Below are 10,165 nucleotides of genomic sequence, written 5' to 3' on the forward strand. Positions count from 1 at the left end.
AAAAAGGAAAACTAATTATGGATTATTAGGCAAGGAAGGGAACGCGTCATTGCAAAAATCTTATTCTAAATCAAAATACGTAATTGAATAATTTTATCTTGACTGTTTCCCCCAGTTTTATTGATTGTTCTGTAGGATTCAAATCGACAAAATTTCCCGCAATTCCTCTATATGTTGCTTGCTAAATGAAGACATAACTTTACATTTCGTTGCACAACTCTATATAAGGCTTAAACACATTTGTTGCTGAGGTAACCAACAGGTTGTCCAGAACTATTATCAACAAAGTTTTTCATCATCTACTGGACTTCTGGAGAATCGCCGTCAGTTTTCAATATCACAGGTTAGTTGGTAAAAAAAAAAAGGAACAGATTTAAATGTATCTTGCAATAATTGAAGGAATCAGAGATGATTTTCATGGCTTCTACATAATTAAGTTGGCTGTAGTTTTTGTTGGAAATCATTCGATGCGCATAAATACATTACGTGTCCTATCGATGAAAAACAAAGTAGATTGACAATGCAAAAATATAATTGAATCCGTTTTCATAATTCGATTTGCTTTTCCTGATTTTCCTGATGTAATGAGATCAGTGCAGTACACCTGCGCCCTCACGTTATAGTTGAATAAAAGTAGCTTCAAAAGCGTCATGTACAGCAACTTATTGATTCATTGCATACTATTGATCATGCACTTATGTACATGCATATGATACACAAACAAATTGTCGTACATGGCTATATGCTGTATTGTGATATAGAATCAAAAATATAGATATGACAAAAAAGTAGCTACTTTTTATTGGCTGCATACGAAAAATCAACCGACGAGCTATAACGAAAATTGTAACACACTTAAAATTTTTTGTGTGACAAAAAAGAACGAGATTAATTCTGTATACTTTCACCACAGAGATTCAATTCAAAGAATAAACTAAAACTCATCGATCCTATGTGAGAAAGATGAAGCTATTTGCGATAGCAATATTCTCTATCGTGTTGATGAACAAATACGTTGTGTCGTTGACTCCACCAAAATTAAACAGGTAAGATTGAAGTAGGCTCTCTTCATCGCATGATGACATGGCCAAACAAATCGTCAATGATGTGAGAAATTTATTTCATTTCTAAGATCGGAGCTGATCAAGTATGTAAGTGCTGATACAAAAATTGCAGACAGTATCTTGCGTGACTACGATAAACGTTTTATACCAATTATATCAGGTATGTTTGATAACATGCAAAGTCGTTTAGTCAGAACTCGCGCAAACACAACTTATTCAAGTTGAAAGCGTTGCAAGACGAAACATATGTTCACTTTCGGATTATATCTGTAATTGAATCAATTTTTTCTTCTTTCGTGCTAGGTCCTTTGACAGTGAAACTCCAAATTGTGATAGCAAATATTCTTAAAATAGCCAACATGGTTTGTAGATATATTCTAAATTGTTTTTAATTCTAGTGCCGTTGTTGTCATTGCATGCTTTAGAAGTCATTGTTGATAGTGAGAATTGTTTAAAAAGATTGTTGTTTTTCATATTGCTTTGTCCTTTTTTATAAGTTTTCACGTGACTGGCGCATGTGTCATTGCTTCCATTGTATTGTTTTATTATTTGACTATATTGCTTTTGAAACCGTTGCTTATTGATGGCGTTGATGTTTTATGTTTTAGCAATTGTTTTGATGTTCATTTTTGCAATTGCAATTTCACTTTTGCTGATTGTGTTGAGCGATGTATATTTTAGTACATTAAAGGCTGCCTAGCATTTATTCTCGAGTGATTCACTAATTTATCATAAGATATTAAAATGTTGCTAATTGTGAAGAGTTATCTCCAACAATGAATTTGATAATTTCTAAAAAAATTATTAGGGTTTTCTATTACAGGTAGCGCTCCATGTATTTTAGTTCAATGGTTTATATAGAATGTTCGTTTCGGTTAACTAGCTGTACTATATGCAAATTATCATAATATATTAGACTGCAATTATGAGCAATTTTTTTATACAATGAATTTGTAATTGTTTTCAGGAGGCTGAGATAATTATCTTTATAAGACAAACATGGTATGATTATCGACTCTCGTGGAATGGAACGAAGAGGATAAAAGTTCGAGAACACTTTTTAGATAAAATATGGATTCCAGATGTTCGCATCAGAAATTTAAAAGACATTAAACGATTCCCAGGACTCGGTGGAGTAAACATGAACATTTATCCAGACGGTCGAGTGTATTTAAGTCAATTGTGAGTGTTCACACGCGGCTGCAACGGAATATTGAAAAAATTTTTAAAACAAATTGCTTTCCCTTTAAATTTTTATCAAATGCTTATAAATTACAGAGTTCACATAGAAGCAAGCTGTTCTATGGATTTGCGTAGATTTCCAATGGACAGGCAAACTTGTTTTCTCAATTTTTCGTCTTGTACGTAGGTGCATTCATATACGCATATTTTTTCCATGATTTGCCATGATCAAAGTATGTATATTTATCTGTGTTTTCAGTCGCCTATGGAAAGTCACAGCTAAACTTTACAACGTCAGGGAAGAAGGTTGACGTACGCTACTATCACCTTCCACAGTTTGAGTTGGTTCATGCTACAGACTTTCTGGAAAAAAGTGGAAGCAGTATGTATCAATTTGTGGGCTGCTTACCATTGCCGCCATTTTGATTTCTTTGTCCACATATGAGCCTATATGTATCAGCTCTGTATTTCATTTCTAAGGCACTTTTAGGCGAGTATGCTGGCAATTCGTTTGAGAGAATCTTTAAGTACTGAAAAGCATAACGTCATCGCTTTCACACATAAATCATTTACGCTTTTGACTTCATTTCCTTTAAGAGTTCACAGTTTCCCTCACTTTTCAACGACGTGCAGGTTATTATATACTTCAAGTGTATATACCGGCTTCATTTCTTGTCGTACTTTCATGGCTTGCATTTCTCATGGAATCGTCAAATATCACGGATCGTCTTACATTGGAGATCACCATGATTCTGTCGGCCGTTTTTCTCCTCGGCAGTATCAATAATGGTGTTGCTCAGGTGTCCTACACAAAGGCTTCGGATCTGTTTGTCATCGTAAGCTTTGCTTTTATTTTTTTTGCATTATTGGAAACAATGTTGGTCTATCGCATTTGTCGGCTGTCTCAGAAAGAATCAACGAAAATTAGTGACGTCGTTACAGTGAGTTGAGGATTTTTATGTTCAGCGGCCAATTTTATAATTCCGATAATTTTTAATGTTATCACCTTTCAGTTGTTTACTTGTATATTTGTCAGAGCTCACTTGATAAGCAGCTAAAATCGTGCAACGAAAACCTCGCCTATGATCATAATAAAGAAACTTCTGTGACCAACTCTGTTGATCCACTTCGAATGCCAGCTTATGAAGAGAACAACGATACCATAAACACCAACATAACGGAGAAAAAGAAATCATCAAATGTTTCATCTTTGATCAATAGCATCAGTTTGGTTTTATTCCCCCTTGCATACATTGGATTCAACATTGGATATTGGAGCTATTATCTAAATTAAGTCTTGCTTTCATAGCGAGAGGCCTACTCAGTATCCTCATTATCAATAGAATAGTACATGTACAAAGACACACATTACTTATAAGGTTTGTGCATATTCTCTAGATTGCTAAATAAATAAAAACCTCAAAATCTGGTTGTTGTACTTTTCTTATTTTCATCCGGGACGTTATGATGTCATCAAACGATTAATAGATTACGATCAAGCATCAATTTTCCTGTTTATATTTTCACGAATTCAAGCGGAGATGTTCTCAATATAACGTCCAGCATTACATCAGTTTACGTCGGCAACACTTACAGCATTATATTGTAAAGTGAATGTTTATCATTATGCACTCATTTCACTTACTGTTGAATGAAATGACCCGTCTGTCACACTCATAACAAGACCTCGTAATCCCTTGATGTACAGCTGTTGATTATTGATGAAACGCAAGCGATCTTAAAACTCGATAACAAATTAACATGCGACAAATGCTTTGTGCATTCAATCAGAAATCGTCATTAATGTCATCTACGAAGATAGCGTATGTGTGAGGTAATCAAAGATTTTGAATTATCTTGAATATCACCTACACTTGACATGGAATAAGGTTTCTCCGCGTAAAGCATTTTTAGGAAAAGAAGGAATACAGAGACAATGTATGCACTCTACTGCGTACATTCATAGTTCTCCCTGGTCTGAGTGCACTCTTATGAATTCAAACAGATGATCGATGTTAAAGGCGATTATTTATCTTCTGTTTTGCTGATAAAGAAAAACAAACGCCAAACGGTACGTGTCCCACTGAACACGCTGAATTTCAGAAGCCACAGTATGTTTCCCATGCATTTTGAGGTCCATTTCGATTATTAAACTAGTAATGCACCAAACTTAATTAAAATAAAAACTAAACACAGAAGATTTCTGATTATCTTTGGCCTCTATCGCATTTGGCACAAGAAAAATTCGACATTTAAAACGGGCTTCACTGTCTTGTAATATTATCACCAGTTTTTCTTCTCAGAAAATTTGCTTGAAACTAAAAGCATGCGAAAATATTCCAGGAAATATTCCCTGTCACGATTATAGGTACGCTTATATAAAATCACCCTAAATCATAAATGCAGTGGTGTAAATCTTTAATGTGATGTAGACATTTAACAAAAAGCATTTTTATCGATACGTTACTACGCGGCTCAACAGACGATCTGTTTTAAATCACATTTTCGTGAAACATAAAAGGGGCGCGATTCAATAATTACGTAGCTATATGGTAATTTTCTTAAGTAAAAAGATAAACTTTGTCAACTCCAATAGACATATAGCATACATTTATGCAGAAACGAGAACGATACGGAATTATCTTTTAAGTCACAATGGTTGTTGTTGTTGCATCTGAAAAAAAGTTGAAACATCACTGATCTATAGTGGGAAATTACAATCTACTTTATTACGGTGAATCCATACATTTTTTCTATAGAATTTGAATTGATTGCATCATCAACTGGAACTCATTGATCTTTTGCACGAAAGATGAAGTTTTTTGTGGTAGCAATATTCTCTTTCGTGTTGATGAACAAGTTCGCTGTCTCGTTGACTCCACCAAAATTAAACAAGTAAGATTTAACTTGAATCTCTTCATTGTATATGATGAGATATGGCCAAACCAAATCGTCAATGACGCAAGGAATTAATTTTTTTCAAGATCAGAGCTAATCAAGTATATAAGTGCTGATACAAAAATCGCTGACAGTATCTTGCGTGACTACGATAAACGCTTTATACCAACGATATCAGGTATGTGGGTGGTCGATTTTATAAACGGAAAAGGGGTCGTCTTAGATTATTAAATATCATAAAAAACTATGCCAACACCGATACAGCTACAAAGTTCTAAACCATGACATATACTTCCCATTTTGTGACTTATGCTATACTGGTAAAGCTCGCATACAACAACACCGAACAGATTTCACTCCCGCAAACAATCACATGATTCACCTAAATTGTTTTTCTTGTAAAATTTAACGTCGCATCTTTCTATTGGTTAAGAAATGTCTCGAAAAAATGCAGAACAGATTTCACTCCCACAAACAATCACATGATTCACCTGAATTGTTTTACTGGTAAAATGCAACGTCGCAGCTTTCTATTGGTTAAGAAATCACTCGAAAAAATATTTCGAATTTAGACAACTACACGACGATCATCAGTCGTGAAAAGTCAACAAGAATCAATGACCCATCTCATTAAACATGCAGCCGACAGTAAAACTTAAAGCGGAAAACAAATTTTTACTTTGCAAAGGTTTTTAGGCTGCATTCTCCCAACCCATAGGTGGATAAACAGACATAAAAAACTACACTAAGCAAGTATAACATGGTTGTATGTCATGTTACTGCATATACAGTCGAGCCTTCGATCTCCAGTAAGCGGACACCTTTGGGACCACCACTTAGTGTCTGCTTACTTGAGGCCTCCGCTCATGAGAGGTTATCAGAGCTAATAACGTGTCGGTAAAAATCCGAAAACATTGCCCGCTTTAAGAATATTGTCCATAATTGGAAGTTTGCCTGTATATATAACGCTGGCGTTATGCAACCTGTATAAATTTACAATAAACAAACATTACCAAACGAAAATAATGGCTTGAAATTGTATGAATGAGATGACATAATGCAGATCACTTTAAAGAAATTCTATGCCATCATCATGAAAAAAAATAGCATAACTTTAGCTTATTCATGAATTAAATAAATTTTCAACTTCTTTCACGCTAGATCCGTTGACAGTGGAACTCCAAGTTGTGATAGAAGACATTCTTAAAGTAGCCAACATGGTTTGTATATATTTGCAATATAACGCATTTGTTAGAAAACTAAGCATTTTGATCTTATCAGAGGCCGCACAAGCTCGATAATTTTTTTTGGGGGGGGCGAGTATCCATATATTCGTATGTTTTAATCTTTGTTAATCCATAAGCACAATTGGTTTCAATAGAAGCTACTAAGGTAGAACATGCATGTACGAATATTTGCCCCCGAATAATTGAGCTTGCGGGCCTCTGCTTATTGCTGCTGTTGCCATACTCGTGATTTTTTATTTATTTTCATTGCCCTCCTGAATTGCATTTATCTTTGCTATAACCATTTTTGTCACTATACATATATCTTTATGGCATATGTTGCTGTTATTATTGCTATGAACATTATTATTTATTCCATTCCATTGTATTCCATTCCATTGTTGTTATTTATTGTTTTGTTTATTTATTCCATTCCATTCCATTATTCCATTATTATTATTGTATTCCATTCCATTTATTGTTGTTGTCATTTGTTATTTATTCCATTATTCCATTTTATTTATTCCATTTATTTATTTATTTATTTATTCATTTATTTATTGTTGTTTTATTATTTATTATTTATTGTTTTATTTATTATTATTTTGTTGTTATTGTTGTCGTCATCATTGTTGTTGTTGTTGTTGCTACTGTTGTCGTTGTTGTTGTTGTTGCGATTGTTGCAGTTGTTGTTTTTGTTGTTGTTGTTGTTATTGTTGTTGATACTGTTGTTACGCTCCTCGTAACAAAAGATAGCGAACAGTAAACTAGTCGGAAATTGAAATAAAATAAAGAATATACTTAGATTGATAAAGAAGAGTTCAATAACTTATCAGAGACACGGGCGACGACACTGGCAAACTCACACGACTGCATTCGAATGACCTTTGCTCCTATTTTTATCTAACCAGAATGCCTCCTGAGTTTGTGAGCTCGCTTTTATACTAAATAACAATATTCGGACAATGCTTAATATCATGCAAACCTACAATAACAAAATACATGAACAAGACAGTTTTTTGCGCAGTTTGGAAATATGAACTTCTTATAAACGTCAATATGGGTGAATAGTTTCTCTTGTCATATGAGCTATACATAATCATAGTCATGCACATAACACTGTTTTTGTTATTGTTGTTATTTGTTATAACTCACTTGTCATTGGCTTAAAACAGATTGCATCAACATTAGTGTACCAATCTAATGGTACACCAGTCGATGCATGGTCATGCAAGCTATAGGCAATATACATAACATATTAGACATATTAGAATGCAATTAAAAGAATTGAGTTCATACATCGAGTTCGATAATTTTTAAATCAACTTTCAGGAGGCTGAGATGATTATCTTTATAAGACAAATATGGTATGATTATCGACTCTCATGGAATGGAACGAAGAGAATAAAAGTCAGAGAACACTTTTTAGATAAAATATGGATTCCAGATGTTCGCATCACGAGTTTAAAAGAAATTAAGCAATTTCCAGGACTCGGTGGAGTAAATATGAACATTTATCCCAACGGGAGAGTGTATTTAAGTAAATTGTGAGGGTCAATGCAGCATATTCGCCACCTTATACTGACTATAAGTCCATAATGATTTTTCTTCTATGATTTATATAGAATCCACATTAGAATAAATTGTCCAATGTATCTACAAAGATTTCCAATCGACTGGCAAACTTGCCTTCTCAATTTCAAATCTTGTTGGTGTTTTCTTAACTTATTCTGCGTGATTTGATTAAAGTATACGTTTCACGTTTAGTGATATATTTATCTGTGCCTTTAGACGCTTATGATAATTCAAAGCTAAACTTTACAACGTCATCAAAAAAGGTCGAAGTACGTCATCATCACCTTTCGCAGTTTGAGTTTGTTGGCTCCAAAAAGATCCTGAAAAACAAAGGCAGTAGGTATCGTGTATTACAAAGAAAAAGATAAAAATACAAATTCGTAGATTTTGATGGTGTTGATTTGAGATGGCCCTCAAAAACTGCAGGGGATAACTTATATATATTCACTTTCAAGAAACGGAAGTCATTTAACGCGGACATTTTTCTTAGACTTCATAAAGTTGAGAGTTTTTCTGAAATTTCAAGCAAAATTAATTTTACCATGCACATTTTCTTTTGTTTCAAGATATTTCAACGTTTACAGTTTTTCTGAAATTTCGAAGACGTGTGGGACACTACATACTTCAAGGTTTTTTACCGGCTACATTTCTTGTCGTACTTTCATGGCTTGCCTTTCTTATTAAGTCGTCAAATATCTCGGATCGTCTTACATTGGAGATCACGATAATTTTGTCCACCGTTGTTCTTCTCGACAACAACAACGATAAAATTGTTCAGGTGTCCTACGTCAAGGCTCTTGATTTGTTCATCATCGTTTGTTTTGGTTTCATCTTCGTCGCCTTATTGGAAACAATGTTGGTGTATAGACTTTGGATTCTGGCCCAGAGAGAATCAACGAAAACTAGTGACGTTGTTGCTGTGAGTTGAGGATGGTTTTCCATCTTATAATTATAATATTATTATTATAATAATTACTATATAGCTTTATTTCTTGTTAACGTCTTGTAATTGTATCTGCTTCTTTTTTGCATCATGTCGGCTTTTGATTTTCACATTATACTCCAGCTATTCTCGACCTTTACTCTTAAGCCTGTTTTCCACTAGCCACATATCGTAACGTATCGTAGCAAAACGTAATATGGCACATGCGTGCTTATGAATTTGGTGATCAATAGGCGCAAGAACGCATGCGCCCTGTTACGTTTTGCTACGATACCTTACGATACGTAGCTAGTGGAAAACAGGCATTATTTTACTTTAGTAATTCGTGATACGCACGCGAGTGTTACATAGTCTATTCGCTGTCTTATTTTTTTATGTTACATTTTCATCAGAGTTCCCTTGACAAGAAGCTAAAGCCTCCCAACAAACACCCACCACGTGAGGATGAGAAAAAAATCACCGTGAACAACAACTTCAGCGATCCACTTCAAATCTCATCTTATGAAGAGAACAATGGTACCATAAACATCAAAACAACAGAACAAAAAAAATCGTCCAGTGCTTCATGTTTGATGGACAAAATCAGCTTGGTGTTGTTCCCCCTCGTATTCATAGGATTCAACATTGGATACTGGTACCATTTTCTTAGTTAAATTTTGTTATTTAAAGAGAAGTTTGTCCAGCGTATGCTCATTATGATTAGAGCAGGACTGTGCAAAGGTACATATATAACTCAGAAAATTTCGTGCTCCCTGCATTGCTAAATAAATCAAAAACTTCATGATGTTGACAATATAATAAAATGATCACGAACATTAATTTGGCTGTTTTTATTTTTCTTATTTCACACGAGATAGTTTCAATGAAAGCTGAAGAGAGGGGAAGGGTTGATGATCAATCCGTACACAGTTGCCTACAGAAGACAAGGGTAATGCAGAGGGGGTGATATAAGCTGCTGTTTCGCACGAATAAAATTTTTGAATCTAATTTTGGTTGATTGCATGAGCAAGCATACCGTATCGAAGGATTATTTTTGTGTTGTTGGAGGGGATTTACTTTTGAGCGATTTTTTTATAAAAAAATAAAGTTGTTTTTGTGTATATGTCCCTCTAAATAAAAACTTCAAGCGATCATTTAGGCTCTTCGAATATCAATATTTTTATTCAAATAATGCTTATAACAAAAGAGTACGCATGATCGTTTCTATCTCATGAATTTGGACGATGAACGTCTCGCATATTTACGCCGCCATCTTTTTCTTAATGAAAATTTTACTT

The 10,165-nt window shown here is 34.3% G+C and overlaps 1 protein-coding gene across 1 annotated transcript; it reads left to right on the forward strand.

Annotated features, from left to right (window-relative positions):
• Positions 1 to 297: 297 nt before the first annotated feature.
• On the forward strand, positions 298 to 9,707 carry LOC124437159. Its single transcript, XM_046987167.1, has 18 exons — positions 298 to 343; positions 914 to 1,046; positions 1,133 to 1,224; positions 1,368 to 1,426; positions 2,032 to 2,246; positions 2,343 to 2,425; positions 2,506 to 2,628; positions 2,844 to 3,187; positions 3,283 to 3,534; positions 4,252 to 4,317; positions 5,044 to 5,141; positions 5,231 to 5,322; positions 6,306 to 6,364; positions 7,703 to 7,917; positions 7,996 to 8,078; positions 8,162 to 8,281; positions 8,512 to 8,864; positions 9,281 to 9,707. Exons 2-18 carry the CDS (start codon positions 964 to 966, stop codon positions 9,539 to 9,541), a joined length of 2,598 nt encoding a protein of 865 aa, XP_046843123.1. The 5' UTR covers positions 298 to 343; positions 914 to 963; the 3' UTR covers positions 9,542 to 9,707.
• Positions 9,708 to 10,165: the final 458 nt, after the last annotated feature.

The sequence above is a fragment of the Xenia sp. Carnegie-2017 genome, unplaced genomic scaffold (genome assembly GCF_021976095.1).
Source record: "Xenia sp. Carnegie-2017 unplaced genomic scaffold, XeniaSp_v1 HiC_scaffold_16, whole genome shotgun sequence".
Classification (NCBI taxonomy): domain Eukaryota; kingdom Metazoa; phylum Cnidaria; class Anthozoa; order Malacalcyonacea; family Xeniidae; genus Xenia; species Xenia sp. Carnegie-2017.